This window comes from Halichoerus grypus, chromosome 8 (genome assembly GCF_964656455.1).
Source record: "Halichoerus grypus chromosome 8, mHalGry1.hap1.1, whole genome shotgun sequence".
NCBI classification, from domain to species: Eukaryota; Metazoa; Chordata; class Mammalia; order Carnivora; family Phocidae; genus Halichoerus; species Halichoerus grypus.
The window spans coordinates 47421149-47442576 of NC_135719.1; the positions used below are offsets into that span (position 1 = coordinate 47421149).

At 51.4% G+C, this 21428-nt stretch overlaps 1 protein-coding gene across 1 annotated transcript in view; it reads right to left on the bottom strand.

Annotated features, from left to right (window-relative positions):
• The window catches only part of SMAD3 (SMAD family member 3), a 114377-nt gene extending 94224 nt beyond the window's left edge, over positions 1–20153 (bottom strand). The window contains exon 1 of the mRNA XM_036087120.2: positions 19411–20153. Coding sequence (XP_035943013.1) covers positions 19411–19616 — 206 coding nt within the window. The 5' untranslated portion in view covers positions 19617–20153. The remainder of the gene's footprint in view (positions 1–19410) is intronic.
• Between the last annotated feature and the right edge of the window lie 1275 nt (positions 20154–21428).

A 21428-nucleotide genomic window follows, 5' to 3' on the forward strand; every position in this document is an offset into this window, starting at 1 on the left:
AGCCTGGAATAACTACCCACAGAGAAATAACAGCCTTGGCCACAGCCAGGGCCTCACAAAGCCAGTCCCGCATTTACGGACAGTCACATCACTTGCTCACAGGACAAACGTGAGTTTTCTGATGCACAGATAATCATTCCCCATCCATACCTGAAACGCAGCCACCGCCGAGAGAGTGCCAGGTGGCTACTGGAACCAAGAGCAAGAGTATTACACGGTAGTTCTGAGTCCAGCAAAGAAAGGCTTTCCAACTGAAACTATGCAGAAAATTAAGGTGGGCAGATGGTGGTCATCAAAGCAGGGGTCTGGCAAAGAGCACCCCTCCCTCGTGGGAAGAGTTTTGAAAATGCTAAAGGAAAGTTTACTCTTGAAAGCAAAGAACACTGATGGGGCAAGAACAGAAGTCACTCCAGCTAGCAAGGGGGTGCCCATCAGGCTGCCGCCCCAAAACCGTCGACATCATGTTGAAAGCAGGGGGATCTGCACAACAGTGGGGTGGGTGTGTCTCCCTTTCACTGGCTCAGACCCACATTCCTTGATGCCTCTGTCCCATCCCCGCCTCCTTCTGAACCCCTAGGTACTCACCATGTAACCACAGCCCTGCACTTGGGTATCAAGGCCCCAGGGAGACTGCAGGCTCTTTGGAGACAGGGGCCATATTTCCCATTTCTCTGGGTGTCTTGCTCAGCTTCATAAATATTTGTTGACTGATGCACTCCCCACTCATCTCAAAAATGGCAACTTACATCTGGACCGTGTGTCCCCACCTGCATCTCAAACGTTGTCATCTTAGAACCTCCTGGAACCCCCCCACCAACTTTGTGAAACTCTTTGGAATTGATCAGGACTGACAAGTTCTCCTTTCTCCTGTGGCTCACTTCACACCAACTTTAGGAGGCACTTTGCATTCTGAACCACCACCTGAAAGAGATTCACATTTCCCTGTCCTTTCCCCTTTTGGGCGCTTTCCATTAATGTTGAACCCGGACAGCTGTGCCCCATCAGATTTCTTAGGCCGCAGGGATGGATGCCCGGCAGGGAAACAGTAACAACCAGGCACAGATGGGAGTGTTTAAATGTTACAGCTGATGAAGTTGTGGATGCTCTCAACCAAGGGCAGGACCACGGCCACCGAAGCACAGCAAACAACAGCCTACATGCTTCCATAGCCCCTGGAATCCACCGGGGCATTGCCAAGGATCTGACAACGAAGGTAAGCCAACGTTAGCCAAGGCTTCTGATTGCGTTTCTTGAAAAAAGTGTGGGTGTGTGTAATGGCCTGTCTCATCCATTTGGGCTCCACCCCCACCCTGGCTCCGCCCCCCACCCTGGCTCCACCCCCCCGCTCAGGGCTCAGCCGTTCCTGAGCAGAAATAACCAACTACAGATGGTTCTGCTACTTCGGAGATGTTGAGAAACCACTGACCCAGAGATACGAGAGAAATGGAGCTCTAAACCTCAGGGTATCGGCAGCTGTGATTGCCAAACCAACACGCTTCTAGAATCTAGAACTTTGCTGTCTGAGTGCATGGGCTTTTGGTTTATTTTTTAAGCAACCACGATCACTTCCACCCCACCCCACCCCAGGACAGATGCCGGTAACACCGAACCACAGCTTTACATAAGATCTAGGGCTGTGATTCTCCATCCTGGCTACACACCACAATCACCAGGAGAACTTTAAAATACCGATTCCCAGGCCCCACCTGCAAAATTTCTGAATTCACTGATCTGAGGTACGGTCTGGGCATCAGAGTGTTTATAAAGCTTCCAGGATTAAGGACCTTCTACAGTGAGCCTGACAACCAAATGTGAATCGTTCTGAAGCAGGAGTCCCAGTTACCACAGCTCACCTTGAACCTCAGATCTTTTTCCATTCGGTCTTCTGGGGGCCCCCATCTCTAGCCCCCACAGCGATTGTACAGTGATCCCGAAACTATCTGAATGAGTAACAGAGCAAGTCACTTCTTTGAATGCAAGCTCAAGAATTAGAATTTTACAGTGGAAGAAACTTTAAAATCCTGGTAAGCCAACGCCTTTGGTCTGTAAAGGAGGAAAGCAGGGGCCGGGCTAGTCAAGTGACTCACCCAAAGTCACCAAGCTGGCTTACTAGGGCCTTCTGCCTCTAGGTCTCTCTCCTGACAGCACAGAGCAGCCCCTACGGAGACAGACTCTTGACAAAAGCAGCGTCGAGGGAAGGCCCTTGTTGTTCATTTATTGGATGCTTTCAGATGCCATCGTCGAGTTCATCTCTGGAAGGTTCCAAGCCTCAGTGGTCTTAAAACAGCTTGAGGACAAAAGGATGCTTCTCTCTAAAGATTCCTGAGTGCGTTAGTCAAATTGTAATCCTCAAAGAATATACTTGCTGGCTGGGGTTCATGGAAAAAGCCATTAGCAAAGAGGATCTTACTGCAGTTTTGAAAGGGCACTCTGTTGAGCTGAGCGGCGGGCCTGACTGACCGAGAGCCAGTGGTGGATTCTGGTTTCTTGTGGATACGAGAGAGTTGACTGTCGGTTTAAAATCTCTAACCAACCTGCGAACACGTTTCCCTTCCTTCCTGTATTTTTATGGCACCGCGGGTGGAATGCAGCTGGTGCCTAGACGCACAGGAAGCGTGTGCTTCAGGCTAAATGGGAATTCCTCTCTGCCTGCAGACTGATATCCCCTGGCCCAGGAGCAAGGAGGAGATCCTCATCAGGTGGGCCTCATTCCACCACAAGCCTGGAAGCTTCGGAAAGGGAGAAGTATGCATGACCTGTCCAAATCAACAGTGCATTTACAACTCCTGGAGCCTCAGTGTCTGGTCCCACCACCACGTAAAGATGCTCAGTAAATTTCTGGGGAGTTCAACAATGACTATGATGGAATTAAATAAGATCATTAAGGGATGGACCACCTCTGAAGGTAGAGCATCGGATGAAAACTTAGATTCGTCCCCTAGGAAAACAAGTGCATCAAGAAAACAGCAAATGGGTGCCTGGGTGTTGCAGTCAGTTAAGCGTCCAACTCTTGGTTTCAGCTCAAGTTGTGATCTCAGGGTCCCGAGATCGAGCCCCAAGTCGAGCTCCGGGCTCACCGGAGCTGCTTGAGATTCTCTCTCCCTCTGCCTCTCCTCCGCATGTGCATGCATGCACTCACACTTGCTCTCTCTCTCAAAAATAAATAGGGGCGCCTGGGTGGCTCAGTCAGCTGGGCATCTGCCTTTAGCTTAGGTCATGATCTCGGGGTCCTGGGATCGAGCCCGGTGTCAGGCTCCCGGATTAGTGGGGAGTCTGCTTCTCCCTCTGCCCCTCCGTGCTCCCCATCCCCACTCATGCTCGCTTGTGCTCTCTCTCTCATATAAATAAAATCTTAAAAAATAATAATAAAAAAGAAATCTTAAAAAAAAAAACAGCAAAAGGCCAGAAGCCAAGGAAGAGAGGAGTCAGAAAATATTACAGCTGATTTATAGCTTTGAGATTCTCTCAAGCCTGTCATTTTGTAGCTGCAAAGACCAATACCCAGAGGAGCCAGGCTGACTTTCCCGAATTCACAAAGCCAATCTCCACCAGGGAGTGGCCGAGGGCCCCTCGGCCTCACGGAAGCAACAGGACCCAGAGACTGCATTTCTTCCATTTGCACCTCTGTTTTCTAGAGGATTCGACACTTCATTGAACCTGCGGCTCCAAGAGAAATGAAGATGAAAACCAGTGTAGGTTGTGGGAGGAGGACAGAAAGGGAAGGCATAGATCCCAATTCCAGGTGTGGCTGGGACGTTCCGGTGCTGATGTCCAGAGCGCAGCAGCACGGGGGGTCTCTAGCCATGGAGAGACACAGAGCTGGGGGGCACCCCCACCGTGAAACCCAGAGAGAGGAGCAGCATGCAGGGCAGTTTTGATCCAGCCCAACTGGAGTAGCACGCGGTCCAGCCTGTGGTTTGATTCTTTTCATTACTGAAGTGAAGGCCGATAGGCAAAAAATAAAAAATGCAACTAAAAACATGGTGGCCAAAAGATGACATTCAAAAGGATTCTTGGATCAAAGTCCCTTTGTGAGTACTGTTATTTTACCCTCCTCCTAACGGTAACCACTTCCCACACGAGTCCCAGTAAGGCAACCGTGCAGCCCACAAAAGAGATAGAAATATGACCACACTTCCCTCTTATAAACAGGCGATGGTAAACATCTGAGACCACTGGTCCACAGCCGTGGTTAAACAAAGGGTTGGGGGCACCCTGAGATGGCAGTCAGGCCCTCCAGCTCCCCACACACTGACTCTCCCTCTGTGAGTAGGGAACTCGGGCCATTAACTTCAGAACCGAAGCTGATCAAACAGATCCAGCCTCACAATGGAACAACTCGGTTCGGCTTCACGCCCAGCCTCACCTGGCCACGACTCCTGGAAACTCGGGAATTTTCAAGGAAAAGTAGCTGCTTTAGTTCCAGGCCTATGCTCAAAGGTGCCTCTCTGTGGGGGTGGGGGGGGTGGCACGGACCGTGTTAACAGGGCAGGAGGACTACGTCCCGTGTTTACTGAAGTGTGCAACACCCCCAACCCCCACCTCGTGGATCAGCAGTGGTGCTAGGTTCTCTCTTTTTTAACAATAAAAGCAAAAACGGCAACTCTTTCAATCAAGCAAGAAAAACAGGCAAACCTCAAGCAAACATCTTTAATTAGCTTTGAGATGTTCCCCGGGGTCCCGAGTTATCCCAGCATCTAGATCAATAGGAAAATGAAACAGGAGGCCTTGGGACAGACTCTTGTGGTGTTTTTTGTTTTTTTTTGTTTTTTTTTTCTGAATTGAAATGAAAACGCATTTGCCAACCTGAAGTCAGTTATTAGCTTTCTGTGACAGGAAGACTCCAGGGTATTCCATTTCCGCAGAAAGTTCCATCAGAAAACAACCAAAAAATTACATGAATCAGCCAGCACTTTGTTTTTAACCGCTACAATATTTATAGAATTCTCATTTCTTCATCTATATGCTTTCAGAGAAAGTTTCCAGCAGATTCAAAGCCAGTGAGACTCACAAAGACACTAAGCGTGCCATTAAATTGCACATGGTTTTGAAGCTAGAATACCACAAGAACCTTTAGAAAATTTCCCCTGGGGGCAGGAGGCTCTCAGCTCTGTACCCTGCCCCCACTCCATACCCAAGGGCAAGTTTCTGCCTTCATTTTGTCAACAGGAAAACAAGACTGGAGGGGTGGAGACAGAAGTCTGAACTGCTTAAAGCCACCTGGCTTGGGTCACAAGATGCCACCCTCAGGCACAGCGTTCAGAGGCCTCAAGGGTCTTCCCTGTGAGTCACACATCCATTTGTCTCCCTGAACCCCAATTTCACACCTCTTCCAAAGACGCTGCATGGCAGACGGCCATAATCCACCGGCTAGAGGCTCCACACACAATTACGTAACTGTTTCTCCATCTCCTCTCGACTCTAAGCTCTGTGGGGGCAGGAACTGGTCTCCCAATGGTTTTCCACCACAACCTCAGAATTAGCAAGCCATCAGGTGAGTGCTGAGGAATCCACTCAGAGAAGAAGGTAAGCAGTAATCAACAAGTACTGACTGAAATTTACCAAGTGCCTAGCAGGTACTAAGTACAGTAATGAGTCAAAGAAATAGTCTGCATCCTTGACTTCAAGACGCTTCTCACAATCCATGACTGGTCCCATGACAGCACGTGACACGGCACTAGCCAATGAGATCCCAGGAGGCTCTTCCTGGAGAGACCCCCCCCCCCCCACCTCCACCCCTTCCCCGCCAAGGAGAAGCAGCCTTTTCTGCCCCCTGGATGTGTAAGGAGGGTAGTGTCTGGAGCAGCTGTGGTCATCACTGGACCTAGAGGGGTGGAGCTTGAAGGTAGAAACCCTCCGGCTGAAGATGGCAGAGCCGAAAGATGGAAGGCTCTCAAGTCCTTACTGATGCCTGAAACCTCCCTGCCCCCAAACCTCGTAAAGAGAATACACCTCCACACTGTTGAAGGTATCAGTTGGGTTTCAGGTGACTTACAGCCCAAAGTATCCTAATGCAGTGAGGCTGGCCCGGATACGGAATACAGGCTATGGGATGGACCAGAGAGGGAAGGACCCACTCACTGGCTTTAGGGCAGCAACAGGCAGGAAAGGCCAAGGGCCTCTGCTACGGACGAGAGGGTGGGATGGTCAGGAATGCTGGCAACAGATTCCAGCCTTACCCACGAGATGGCCTGGTCGTCTCCATGGAGCCCAGGGCCCGGTTCCCACGATGCGTCTCCGAAGAACCGGAACATAAATAATTAATACTCCCTGCCCATACTCACCCACACACATGCCTCCTTGTGTCTGTGGGGTAGAGAAAGGGGGGGAGGGGGGGAAGAACGCATCTTGTTCTATTTATAAGACACGGCGTAGCCACAAAGGATGACGAGCAGAGCTCCACAGCATCAGCTCAAGTTCTCCAAGAAAGTGCCGCCAAGTTTGGCTTGAATTTACACTTCCCTTTTCTCAGCCTGGGACCGCTCCTCTCTGTCACTCCAGCGGCTCTCCTTGGAGCTCCTCAGACAGGGCCTCCCCTACAACAGCCGTTTGCTTGGAGAACAGAGAGGACTCCTCAAGTCCATCTCCAGACTTCCCACAAGTTATCTGGGGCAAGAGCGGATCACAGGAACAAATCCTGAGAACATAAAGCGGCAGTGGAATGGCTCATAGCCCTTCCAGGTTCTCTACAGAACTCCACTGGCCAGAGGGGTTATTTGGGGCCACGTGCCCCACAGAGGCCCTGGCACATTCCATGCATTGACCACAATCAAAGAGAAAGAAAAGGCATGCTTGCTGTTATTTTTAATTCCTTCCTCAATGCCTTCCAAAATTCTTCAGCAGAAGGATTATCCACTAAACTTGCACCAGCCACCGGCCAGTGGGATCCTCAAGGCCTCTAAAATGGGAACAGAGGAGCGGGAGAGGTCAGCTTCCAGGAGAAGTCTCTGCTCCTGGCCATTAAATATCATCTCAGTTGCACTGGGCCTGAGGGCCTCTCCTGGGCTTTAAAGGGACACGGCCTGTAGAGGATGCAGACATTCTAGAGCCAGGTGAATGCCTTACGGTCTCCCCGCTGCCACCCCCACCTCCGCCCTCTGTCCCCTTCCCTCCAGAGTAGCCATCAGCAGAGCCCAACATTCCCTAACTCCAGCTCTTAAGGAAGCTCTAGTGCTAACTTCACTGTGATTATTTCTAAGGCCTCAGCCCGTTTTCAAATATTATGTTGCCAACTTGCTAAATGACCTCAGGCAAAGTCACTGCACCTGGACTCGCAGTAACTCAGACAGTCCCTTACCCTTTAGCAGTACTGTATGAACTGGCTGACCTAATGCTCCCAGTTCCCTTGGCAGGTGGCGTAACGGCTGCCACAGAGGCAAGGGCAGCTCAGGCTGCCTATTTACCCAGGTTTGGCTGGACAGTCCAGCCTTATGCTCACTTTCTGGCCCTAATTAATAACAGCACCGCCCCTTTTCACTCTTAGAAGTGTCCTGGTTTGTTCAATAAATTCTATCGTCACCCTGGATTCTAGAAAGGCTAGAGCTTCTGAGGCAAATCCAGCTCCATCTCTTATCACGAGACCTAAAGCAACTTACCTAGGCAATCACCTGGACCTGCTTACGAGGCTGAAAATGGTAAGAATGCTAGCCCCTTCTTGGGGAGCCGGGGAGGGGGGCAGACAGCCAGGGTCAGGAACCAGGTATCTGAGCTCAGATTCCTGCTCTGCCGCTGACCCCTCAAAGCCTCAGACCCCTCCTCTGTGATCGTGAGTAACCCATCCTTCTCTGAGTACTGCAAATGGGGAAAGAAGACCAACCAGTTGATCGGTGGCCCATGCTAGCGTCTGGCATACTGTCAGCACTCAGTTCATGCTGTCCCACCCCCAGGTGAGAGGGCTCAGGTGACTAGCCCCAGGTCAACACAGCTGAGTCAAATCCTCAGGCAAGGCCCAGAGCATCAGCTCACTGAAGCTTCTGGCACCAGGCCCCAGAGCATGCACGCTCTGAGTGCATACTCCAATTGAATTGTGCACATCCTCTGTGATTTTTCTCTAAGGCCTTTGTGAAAACCTGGGTGTGAGCTTGCAAGCCTCAGTCGGTCTCTGTCAGAAAGCATCTTTAGCAATACGACAGAGCTGAGCTTCATAAAGAAATAGGAAGTGACACTAATATTTTCCAGTCTGCAAGTGCTTTGAATGCATAGCTCATTCACATAAATAACGTCAATAATCCTACCGAGGAAGGTCTTATTGTTCCCATTTTACTGATAAAGAAAGGAGGCTCAAAGAAGCGAGGTGATGTGTCCGCGTTACCAAAGCAGTGAGTGCAGCAGGAGTTTGAATGTGCATCTCCTGAACATAAACCCAGGCTCTCCACTGTCGTATGCTGTCCCTTCAGAAGCAGGGCTCTATGGGCATTTTCAAAAATGGTCCATAACCGTAGCAGTCCATGGACACGAAACTTTATCTTCTGAAAACCTGTCAGTTTCCACTGACAACACCAACAGAAAGCTGACTCTAACCAGATACGGTAAGTTGTACCCAATCTCTAAATGGTCAGCGTGTTTTCTGCTTGCTCTCAGGGCTAACAGACATGAGCAACACTGGGGCACCTGGCTGGCTCAGTCGGAAGAGCCTGCGACTCTCGATCTCGGGGTTGTGAGTTCGAGCCCCACGCTGGATGCAGAGATGACTAAGAAGCATAAATAAACTTTAAAAAAAGAAAAGAAATGAACAACACTGACTTAAGTAAATGATGTTGCTCTCTTATTAGGGAATATAATCTGTTTTTTTAAGACACTTAGACAGCATTCTGTGAGTCTGCAGGAGTGAACGGAGGCATGCTTGCTGACTGCAGTGTGATCAGGTCATCAAGGAAGAAATGAAAGAACCCTGTCCAGGGACATTCCACGTAAGGCGGTGTGCCGGCCACAGGCGAAGCCAAGGGGGACGTGGAGATCTGGTCTCGAGGCCTTTGCTTGAAGGGACCAGGCACCACTCGGCTCACTTTCCCAAGGAATACATGGCAAGAGGTGGCCATGACTCACCAGCTAATTACCTGAACACTTGGGCTCCCAGAACCCTCCTGGCTGAAGAGCTAGTCTTCTCCCCTGACGGGGAACAAAACACTATTTTCACCCCGGCCCAGACATAGCCTAAAGCTGTCCACATGGTGGTGTAAGGGATTATGACTCTGACCTGGATAACTCAGGCAGAAAAGCTGCTGTTACTGGCTGTCGGGTGGGGGAGGAAATGAAGTCCCAATACAGCGGTGGCTTTGGCCCCTACTTGAAAACCCCCGAGGTGCTCAAAGAGCAAGGTCCAAACGCCAAGCCTGGCCTACGGAAGCCTTCACTCTCTGGCCACACCCCCCCTCCACGGCCTGGCCACACCCCCCTCCACGGCCTGGCCACACACCCCTCCACGGCCAAGCCACTCCGAAATATCCTTCCGCACTCCCTCTGGCCAGTGAGCCCCGCAGCCTTTGCCATATGCGCATGCTCTATCCATCCATCGAGGTCCTGCTGGAGTACCACCTCCTCTGGGAAGCCTCCTACCTTACCCCCAAAAAGAGAGCTGCTCTTCCTCGGGGCTCCCAAATCAACACTTGTGTGACCTTTACTAGAGTGTCTGTCCCACAAGCCCACCATAACTGTGGTTCGTGGGACCCTTTCTGCCTCTATGCAGCTCAGAGATAGGACCTCACCTCTACGTCTCCATATCCCCTGAGGCCCAACACAACGTCAGTGCCCAGTAAATGCATCACAAATAAATGCACCAGCCGGCGTCCTGCTCTCTGCTCCACTCACTTCTGAGACAGGCAACTACCATATGTGTTGCCTTCTCCCTGATCTGTAATCCACTCCGATCCAGGTTCAAGGTGAAGGGCATCCCTAGAGTCTTGTCCATACAGTGGTACCACCTAGGCTGGGTCTCAGTCGTGGCTCCACAACAGAGAGAAGGTGCTAGAAACAGGCCTGCTTCACCACTGGTGGGTGCCAAGCAGAGGACATGCAAAGGCCCACATGCCATATGTCATATTCGAAAGATAGAAATCAAGGTAACAAACTGATAAATAGAATATATTCTATCCTCCCACCTTGACAACCTTGGAAGGCCAGCTTTGCATTTAGAGTTCCCTGACCCCTTGGTTTCACAGTGGAATTCGGACATTCAGGGAAAACCGGGCCCAAATGGCAGCCTACCCCCTGGCACCATCACACACACTCAGAGGGGCTTCATGCACACCCATACAGATACCACAAACGTGAATTCCATCCGACTCCTCCAACCCCCTGCCCTGCACGCCTTGTCAGAACCTTAGGCCCACGGGTGCACACGCATCCATGGCCGAGGCAGTATGCCCTTCCTTGGGCAGATGGATCTAGGAGAGGCCCACACAGGACTTGGAAACAGTCTTGAGACCACCGGGGCAGGGAACTGAAGGGTCAGGACCCAAAGCACAGCCTGGAAGGAGGAGATGCAGGCTCTAGATGGGCCACCCTGTTGGCCCTACAGCTCTGCCACATGAGAAAGAGCGCACCCGGAAGGAGGGCCAAAGCCCGGCCCTGTAGGCATGAGTCCTCTCTTGTGCACACCTAGGGGCAGTCAAGGGTACCACCGCCCGCGTCTAGGTCATTTCGGAGCCATGGTCAGCTAGTGCTGACCATCCTTACTTGACCACCAAGCCAACTGGTGAGGGACCGGAACTTGGGACCAGAACTTGGGACCGGAACTGCTTTCCAACCAGGTCTCAAAAAAACACCAGCAACAATAAACATCATGCACTTCCACACACTTACGGGCAGGCTATCGGTGACAAGGGCATGAGTCACCATGTTTCTTCTTCAGGGGCCTGTCCATCCCTGCCCCAGGAGCACTGATTCATCAAAGTTTGTTTTCAATACTATTATTTTTAGTCAGCCAAACAATTTTTTAAATGACAATAAAGTAGGGGCGGGGGAGGGCAGAACCACCCAAGAATATGAATTGTTTCTCTTCCAGTGGCTCGCCTAGCCCTCAACCAACAAGTGGCATGCTTAGGTGCCCTTGCTACGTGCTGGAGGTGGACTCTGTTACTATGTAAACTGAGGTTCTCCAAATGGTGAGCTCTGAGAGCAAGGGTGGGGCGGTCCCCTGCTGGAATCAACTGACACTATCTGTCAAATATCCCCCTTGAAAGGGAAAGATGAGTGTTTACTGAGCACCTACTATGGGCCGTGAGCTGCAAATATGGGCCAAGGGCTTGATGTCTCATCTCATTTTGGTTGATTTACGGCGGTCCCATCCCCATTTTACAGATAAGGAAACGGGTTCAATAAATTGAAGCAAATGTACCCAAGGTTGCCACAGAGCCAGCAACTGGCAGACTCAGACCCAGGCTCGTCACACTCCAGTGCCCTTTGCTCTTTCTTCATTACCATGCTTTTCCTGTCCACCCACACCCCCACCCCTGCTCCCCAGGTAATATTTTAAGAATCTGTTTGGTTAGAGATAAATGGCTATGTGCAAAATTTAAAGGGATAGCAGGAGAAACTAACTCACCCTGTCCTCCCATGCACACAGAGAAATAAGGCTCACCTTGAGTCTGAATTCAACACAGGTCAGAGAGACTTTTCAATGGGAAAGATTTGAAGCAAAAGGAAAAACCCAATTTCCATTGTCAGGGCCTGCTTTCAGCCACTTGTAACTACTCAGAAAGTCTTTTCTGGATCCATTACTCCACAGTTGGGCCTAGCCCAGAGGTGATTTTTTAAGGAAAAAATGCCTTTTGGCATTTTTGAGCTGTGACAGCGTAAAAACAGACCTTTAAAAAACACACACCCAAAAAGCATCACTATTTTCAAGAGTCCAGTCTAAAAGAAAAAAAAAAAAATGACACCTCAGAGCTACAACTTGGCTTGGCAATCGGTGATGCAACAAGGAACAGCAAAAGCGACCAGATTTATAGCTCTGGAGGTTTCAAAGGTATCTTAAACAGTACTCTCATCCTCAACTGTGAGCAAAGCAGTAGGAGAAAAAGTTGCCTGATGTCAGCATGGAGGGCCAGGGGATACAGAAAAAGTACTTTTTCGGGGGAAACTCACTTTTCATTCCCTAGCTGGGGTTTCAACTTGTAACCTCCACGCTGCCTAACAAAAGGCACAATGCTTTCAAAATCAAGTATAGCCTTTCTTTATATAGATGCTTGAAAATAAATAAAGGAGGCTTCCTGGGTAAGCTCTGACATATGAGCAAACATTTTCCACAGGTATCCTTTATAATGCCTACCTCTTAACATTTCGCCATTTTTAGGCGTCTGTGGTCATTAGTGTAAGTAAACTTCCTGCTCTGAGAATGGCCAAAAATAGCAACAAAAGAAGAAAAATTGCTGCATCTTAAGACACACAGCCTTCATGTCTTTATCCTCGAATTCAGTCATTTTTATATTCCTTGGTAGTTAAATTTCAGGGATTTAGACTCACAGGGTTAAGGGAGAGGCAGGGAGCAGAGAAGGGCAACATAATCAAAATTGAGACTGGATTATAGTTTTATTACTTTCATTTGTATAAATTATTTGGCACGAGACTGACAGGCTCTCAGGATATTAATAATTAAGAAAGACCTGTGATATATTATTCAACGGAATGCATGCAAATGGGAGCTCCTGAAATGTTTGCATGAAAACCACGTTAGTGTTAGAAAGGCCCTCCAATAAGGCTTAGCTCACCTGTGAACTGAGAACATCTGAGGCCTAGAGATGTTAAGCAATTTGCCCCAGGTCACCCAGCCAATCCGAAACAGAGCTAAGTCTAGAACCTAACCCAGGTCTGCTGACTCCTGCCTCCAAAATGACCCCCCAAAGCCCTGTTTATAACGAATTTTTCTTTGACAGCATTTATGGGGAGAAAAAGCCTGCTAAACAAACTTTAGCCTAGTCCAGAATTAGCCAAACTTCTTAATTAATAGGCTTCTACTGTGTTTTCATTTTCAACTGGGTCTCTCTGTCAAAACAGCAGTATGCCGCTGCGGCAGGCTCCAGTTTACAGCAGGGGCCTCGGATAATCACCAGCGGATAGTGTGACTTGTACCACAGATTTGTTATTTCTAAAACCGTTAATTAAATCAAAACAAAGAGTAATGTTACACACTCACGCACACACACGCAAATTACCCTTGTCGGGAATCAGTAAACTGTAGAGCTTGAGGGATTCGGCTCTCTAGCATTAAGAAAACGGCATTTACAAATTCACTAGGGAGAACACCTAGGGCGTTATTACAAATGCAAAGAACCCATGTTGGCAGCCGGCAGACTAGAAGCTACCAGAGGGTAGGAATGGTGCCTGTCTTCTTCACTATGTCACCCCTGCCACCTAGCACGGGGTTTGGCTCCAGGTAGGGACAATGCAGGAAAGCAGAAAAATGAACGGGAGGAGTCCTCTGGGGATCTTTGTTCTGAAACTTGGCATAGAGGAAAATGAGAAACCAAATTTCAGCGGGGTGGGCTTCGTATGGCCATTTCCAACTGTTTCCAGCGACCACTGTGCTTGAAGGTGGAGACATTGAAGGCTCCATGGCCAGGAACCTCTCAGTGGTCACTGGATGAGTCCCCGCCCTCTCTGGGGGAGGAGCTGGTACCATCCAACACAGCACAAGCCATTCCTGTCTGCACAACGTGGGAAAACCTCCCAGGCCCAGGCTGCCTTCGGGAGCAACCTTCCTGGGTGCTTCTCCTCCCAGCCAACTAATACTATCAGATGTGGATTTGGGGAAGGGGGTAGAGTTATTCTCTCTTTTTTTTTAATAGTTCAATACCTCAACGCAGAGAAGAACAAAAGTTAATTAGGACTAATCATTAGCCTTGTTGATTGAGAAAGCTGCAACCCATTTCAGAGAACTTAACAGCACGCATAGGAGGCTGGGGGAGAAGTGGATAAAAAAGACGGGAGAATAAGGTAGTGGGAATGAAGTCTGATTTCAATTTTTAAAGCCAGCGCTCCTTGGTCCTATTTCTTTCATAAAGGAGCTCACGCAGAACAATGGCTGTATTGAGCATTACGTGGCATTAAAATCCCCTAATAAATTAACAAGTGAAAATTAATGGTCGCTCAGTCCATTAAATCATGTTAATTTTATTTCCATTAAAATAATACAGCAATTACAAGTTTACATTATTAAACCAATATTTATTTTTCAAAAACTCATTTTAATTGGATTCCTGATGTGATAAGCTTGAGCCACATTCTCTCCATTTCATCAGCTTCTTGCATTTCTCATCAGGACTAAATGACTACCATACGTATTGGCTGACTTTTTTCCATGATTAAAATGTTCATTGGAGACTTGACATCCTGGCGAAGATTTTTTAAAAATAGATCATTCAAAGCTCTTATGTCCACGCAGAAACTCAGGCTTACAGGATTTAGTTCAGCCAAGTGTTAACCAGAGACCCAGAAAGCTAGGTCACACCAAAATGCTGAAATTCTAAGTATCCACAATCATCAACAAGTTACCCAGTTTTTACTGACACTCTTTGTTATATTCTGAGCTAATATATCTAAAGTCACTGTTCCCACGGAGGAAACCTGAATTTCAAGTTTGCAATACTAAATTACTTTTTACTTCAAGGACAGAACGTTGTAAGCAGAGTAAATACCGCACACAGGTCACTGGCCCTTCCATGCAGGCCATGAAGTAACATTTTTACAACAGTACTCAGTTTAGCAAAAGACAGAAGAAGATAAAGACATCCTCATTCTTGTAGACTGGTATCACCACGTACCCAAAAGTTCACATGATCATGTTTGTAGTCCAGAAACTTCCTTTGGATAATAAATCCTTGCATTGACCCCTCCCTCCTCTCCCCACCCCCTCCCATAGAATTAAACGGTCTGTCCCCATATCCCTGGGTGCTTTGTCCATCCCTCGGCTGTAGCTCATTTCCTGTACCTTTGGCCAAGTCCGTCTCCCCCTCTGGACAGGGAGCTCCTTGAGAACCAGTGTCCTGCCTTGCTCATGGTACTAGATATTTAACAAATGAGTGAATAATTTAGTTATGAATGAGTGATAAACACAGAAGGCTAAAAACATAACATATCTGTCAAACTCCCTGGTTTACAAAACATTTCCATAGGCCTTCTATCATCCTGATTTCGCAGGTGCAGACATGAAGGCTCTGAGACATTAAAGGGAACTCCTAAATCCATCCAGATATGAAAATGGCAAGATCCAGGACTTGAATTCTGGGCTTTTTCTGGCGAAACCAGATGGCTGCCATTATTTTGTTTTCTAACAATGACTTCCACAATATTTAAAAGACACATTTTAGTCCCCACCCCCACCCTCAAATCACTCCATGCTAGAACTCATTTTTCTTCTGATGGGGTGTGGAATAAAAAAGAAATAGCAGTTAGACCCTCAAATAATGCCTTGTCAATATTTCCCTTACTGAAATGGAAGCTCCTCACAGGCAGGAGCCATCTCAAATTTACCTTTGCATCCTCTCCCATTGCCCGGAATATTGACTCAGACCTGGGAGGGGGCCAAAAACTATCAATGAATCAACAAGATCCAACCCCGTAACCTCTGATCAGGAACTGTGAGCAAAGGGCTGTCTGCAACATGCATTGGCCTAAACATTTAACTCCCGGGCGCAAGCGGCAAGTTCCAAGGTTCCAAATGTCAAAGGAACATCAAGTGGCTCTTAGGTTCAGCCGGAGCTCGGAGCCAGCCCCCGGTCAGCTACCGGGGTCTGCGGGGTCCCTCCTCTTCCCAGCTCCCTGTGTGAAACTCCCTTAATCAAGGTTAACCAGAGAAAGGCGTGGATGGACCACCTCCCCGGCAGCCAGAAGTGGACTTACTTTCCGTGGGCTACACCAGAATGGTGCTCTGAGCCGCAGCGAGAGAGGTGGGTGGACAGGAGATAGGGAGGTCAAGAGGGTATTAAAAAGAAGCCACTCCTGCAGCCCTCGTAATAGGTCTGCCCCCAGACGTCTGAGAAAGGAGCCTTCACGATGACGACCTTTTTCCTTTCCCCCGAGGGTGAGAGGAGACTGGTGAAGTCCAGGTGGCTATAACAGCAGGAGGCCACGGTCAAAGAACAGATTCACAAAGGAAGAGGAGATGGAATGTGTCAGACCTGGCGTCTGGTTCAATTCCCCGTTTTCCTCTGGACGTTGACACAAGAAAGCCCGAATTCCCTTCCAAACCAACCAGACTGGAAGCTTGGTCCAGCTCCCAACAACCGGGCCAAGGCATGGAGCCCGTCGCTGGAAGCGCAGGTTACCAGTGTCCTTCAGAGCAGTCATTCTTAAGTGTGCCTGGCCCCTGATTACTGACCTAGCATGCCCGCACCTTCTCTTCCTCTCCGCGGTAAATGCTGGGGCTCCATGCTTACCAACCGGCCGGGAAGATGCCCGCTGCTTTACTTAGATACTCAGGCAGGTGACGCGTAAGATGCTGTTATACAACGTGTCTAAGTTCTGCCCAGACTGCCAGACCTCAGAGTATCCTGATAGCCTCTCTGCTGGTGTATCTAAATCAAGCTCTTACCACTTCCTTGGCACAGGTCTCTTTCACATTCTTGGTATTGGTAAGCCTGTAACGCTCCAGCTCTCCTGATCACTGAGACAGGTTAGAGCCGGCGTAACACCCGCAAGCATGCAGTATGGAAGACCCTAGGATACGGCTGTCCTTGCCAAAGGTTGCTGTTACTGATCACGATTACGTACTGGCCAAAGCACGCTTGTCACATCTCCCCAGACTGAGGTCTCCTGAAACCCCAGGGTAGTTTTAACCACTCAGTGCCCCGCCCCCCACACACCATGGGATAACTAGGTTAAACATCCCTTGGTCAACTTTCCAAAGCCCTCGTTATACAAGGTAGTGTAGAGAGAGCAGACAATTGGACAAACACCACCACACTCTTTGGGGCTTAGCAGACCCTGAGAGCACCAGCATGGAGGCCAGCTAGACACCTCCCCAAGACGTGGCCTTTAGTTTCCTGCCCACGACCAAAACAGTGGCAGCCGTTGCCAAGGGAGACAAGGTGACCCAGAGGCGTGGGCACAAAATCCAAGGATGGAAATCCATTTTGTCTGGATCCACCCAAGCAACTGGGCTTCCCTGAGAAAAGGTTGAAAACAAAATCTACCTTCGTATTCGGCCCTTGCCAAGGCAGGTGGAGGATGCCCCATTCCTATCAGAGTCATGGGAAGGCCAGATGCCAAGTTAGCTTGAACTCTCAGAAACGTCCAAAGCGTTCCTATGCCTCAAGCTGTGGAGGACTTTGGAAGAGGAAAAGGCAGGCCCCAGCTAAGTTTCCCTAGAGGGCAAACCCCTACCAAGGCAAGAGAAAGCAAGGGCTCTCCTCCAAGCAGTCACCAACCCAAAGACAGAACATCAGCAACCTTACGAACAAAGATCCACGGCTGCCCCCATCCCAAGCTAACTGTGCTCTAGCATTCAGCAAAGAATGCATTCAAAACTTTCGAAGTAGAGAGCAGTGCGCAGTACAAAAAGGAGCACAAGTGGTGGAGTCCCAAGTCCACCAGGCCAAGCCTTTTCACTTCCCTCCTCCAGTTTTCTCAACTTTAAAAAGGAGATAAATCTGCAGTCTGACAGCCTTATCTATTTTCCAGGAGTTTCTTTCTTTCTTGATCGCATTAAAACCACGTGAAAGTGCTCTGTAAACTATAAAATACTTGATGCAGCTGCTCATTTTATAACTGATGCCTTTCTTTTTTTTTTTTTTTTTTCTGTTTCAAAGCACAAAGCACTTGTCCTCAATGCACCCAGACAGGTAAGAAGGCACGTTTTGCACACCCTTCCCCAGATGGGAGAAGTATGACACTCATTCACCCTACCCCTCCCCCCCACAACCAAAGGAATAAAGAAGAATTCAGAACCAGAGCTGGGCCCAGAATCCAAGGCTCACGACCCCATCACATCATACCACCTCCTCTGAAGTCAATTCTGGCTCCTGATCACACGCCCAGGGCGCACTTCCCAGACGACACACCACCTTCCCTCCCCTTTATTGACTGGATCCACCCAGTTAAAAAAAATATATTACTTTTTTAAGTCAGCACTCCCACCATATGTGGCATTTATTTCCAGAGGAGGCCCGTTCTGGGTTCCTGTGGACAGATGTTGCTTTGTGCCTGCCTCACACGGCTGGTAGGCCACGTACAGCTGCCCCAAGCAGGTGGCCAAGGATGCAGTCCACTCCTGGCCCGGCAGCAAAACCGACAATCTCTCTGGGGCTCAGGCCGTGCAGACCCTCTACTCATTCCTCTGCAGCCTGGGACCCCCAAGGACATCCCACCCCTGTGTGCCCACATACTCCCTTTGGTGCAGAGTCAGACTTTAAAGGGGGCCCAGAGGGAGAGACGGGAGGCTAAGGGGTCCCCCCGCCAACACACACACACACACCCCAATTCCCAGCCAGGGGCAGCAAAACTAAGAGAAGGCCCTGGGGAGTGGAGAGAAGTCACTGACCCCTTCTATCAGCCATCTGTGAGCTCCCGCCTGACCCAGCTAGCGCGAAGCGGAGGAGGAAGGAGGTCCAGACAGATGGCAAAGCGCTTTGGGAAGGAGGGCTCTGCAGGAATGCGAGGCCCACTTTGGGGTGCGTTTTGTTATCTGATCAGCTCCAAGCTCGCTCTCTCCTACATCAGCCTGCAAGCTCAGGCTGAAAGCCAGGCAAAAAATCGTCGGGGGAAGGGGGGAAGGGGAGAAGAGAAGACCCTAACCTCTGCCACTTGTCTCTCATTTGAAAGCACTGCGCTGCAACTAAAGTGCGTGTGTGCCGAGGGGGCGGGAGACTGGCACAACCGAGTCTAAAAATACTCGGTAAAAATGCTAATCCCGAAGGCAAAGAGAGAGCGAAGAAGGAATCTGTCAATCACGAGGTTCCCGCTCCTCACCCACAGCCCCAGCTGTACGGACTGCATTCCTGTTGCGGAGGAAAGAAGTGGGGGGACAGGACTGAAGGAAAGAAAGGGAGGGACACCACCACCTCCACGAGCGCGGGCCGCGGGGGCGGGAGGCGGCGGCGGAGGAGGGGCTCCGGCCCGCGGAGCTGAACAAAGCGGGCCTCAACTTCTAGCCCGCAGCTCCCCGGAGTGGGGGCGGCCAATTCCAGCAGCACCCCCCTTTCCCGGAGGTGAAAAATCAATGTGAGGTCTGGAAGTGAGAGTGCCCCGTGGCAGCCCCAGGCTCTGAATCTTTGCAAATCCAGAGAAGGTTTTGTTTGGGGTTCCCCCCCAGCCCCTTCCGGACCGGGCTCCCACTTGCCCCCCCTTACACACACACGCGCGCGCGCACACACACACACACACACACATCAGCCCTCTCGCTCCAACCCACCCGGCCGGCCCCGCCGCGCCAGGGGGCTGGGCGGGCGCGCCCCCCGGATCGCTAGGGCCCCCCACCTGGGGATGGTGATGCACTTGGTGTTGACGTTCTGCGTGGTGATGGCCTTCTCCAGTTCGTCCAGCTGCCCCGTCTTCTTGAGCTTCTTGACCAAACTCTTCACCGCCTTCTCGCACCACTTCTCCTCCTGCCCGTTCTGCTCGCCCTTCTTCCAGCCCAGCAGGCGCTTCACGATCGGGGGGGTGAAGGGCAGGATGGACGACATGGCTGGGGAGGGCGCGCGGGCGGCGAGGGGCGCCCCCGGCGGGGCTGGACGCGGCGGGGCGCCGGGGGCGCAGAGGAGAGCTCGGCCGCCCAAACTTCGCCTCAACTCCTGGCGAACTTGCCCGTGCTCCGGGCCGGGCCGCGGCGCTGCAGCCAGCGGGGCTCGGCGCGCGGCCCTGCGCCCCGAGCGGCTCCCGCGGCGGGAAGGAGGGCGGCGAGGAGGTTGGGGGGAGGCGGGCGGGCGGACGACAGCGGCGCCGGGTCGGGAAGGCCCCGAACGCGGGGCGGAGGCGGCGGCCGCGAGACTCAGAGTGGCAGAAGAAAGTTTGGGTTTCCGCACGGGGTAGCTGTTTGGGTGCCGCCTCCAGGAAGGAAAGTCCAACCCCCAGCCAAACTTTGCTCGCCTCGCTCGCTTTGATGCGCAGATCCCTCCGCCTCGGCAGCCTCGCCTCCCCGCTTCCCTCCTCCTTCCCGGCTCGCTCGCTCGCTCGCTGGGCCGGCCCGGGGCGTGCGCCGCGCTCCCGCTCCCGCTCCCGCTCCCGCTCCCTCTGCCGCTCCCGCCCGCTCCCAGTCTGTGTTTCATGCAAATCCGCGTGCAGCCTCCTTTCCAAGCGCTGTCACCGCCCCCTCGCCGCCGGGGCTCCCCGCCTCCTCCCCCGCGCCCCGCCGCCTCCGTCCCCGGGCGCCTTGCCCACCCCCGGCCTCCGGGAGGGCGCCCGGCCTTCCCCCGCCCGGCGCAGAGCAGGCCCACGTGGGCGACCCGGGCCGGCGGCGGCCCAGGCTGGTGCGCGCAGGACCCCGCGCGGCCCGGACCTCGAGGCCGGCGGACGCCGGGAGGAAGTCGTGGGAACCGAGCAGCGAGAGGGGAGGGCCGGGCTCCCGCCGTGGCGTCCACTCTCGGCACCCACACTCAGGAAGCTCGGTTGCAGTGGCGGGCTGGAGAGGGCCAGACTGGCAGCGAGCGAGCGCCGTCCGGCCAGAGGCCGGCGGTGCACCCCTGGGGGTCACCCGGGTCCCAGAAAGGGCGCGCGGAACGCTGAGGCCCAGGAAGTCGGGGCACGCTCTTGGATGCGCGCGGGGTGTTCCCGGGCAGGGGCCTTGGCGGCGCCGGGGCCTCGGGAGCTGGGGTTTTTTTGTTGTTGTTGATTTTTTGTTTATTGTTTTTTTATTCTCTCATCGGTGAGATCACACCGGCTGAGAGCCCCGAGCCTGTGTGCGAAGGAGAGAGTTGGGATGGGGGGGGGCTCTCAGAAGAGGGGATTTGGAGATCCCAGAGGCTCCCTGGATAATAGCCGGAGCCAGGGGTCCCTTGGGCCTTGTGAATCAAGTCCCTGACAGAAAATGGGCCTCAAAGACATCTGTTGCGTTCTTGAAGGAATGAATGGGGGCGCTTTAGAATTTATCTTGGGGGAGGGGAAATTACATTACTGAGTGTTTGCAATCTTACGGTACAAAAAAATCCGAAATTCGACACCCCCAAAACTAGGAGAGAGCTTTGTTTCCAAAGCTGTGAACTCGCAAAAAGTGGGGCAGAGGGGGAGTACTCGGGAGGTTTCTATATTCAAACTTAGGCTTGGTGGGAAGCAAACCCCAGGATATTGGGGTACCTGGGGATTGTCTCCCCACCAGCAGAATTAGGGGCTTCTACGCACAAACCCCGTAGCGGCTGTCAGGAGTCACTCCAGACCCTCAGGTCGTTTCTCCTGCTGCCCCTCCCCTGCCAGGCCTCTAGCCCGGTGTCTACAGCCTTTGTTTGTTTTTAACAGCAGGAAACCCCCCTGGTGAGAAAGACATTATCCGCTAGCGGGTGGGG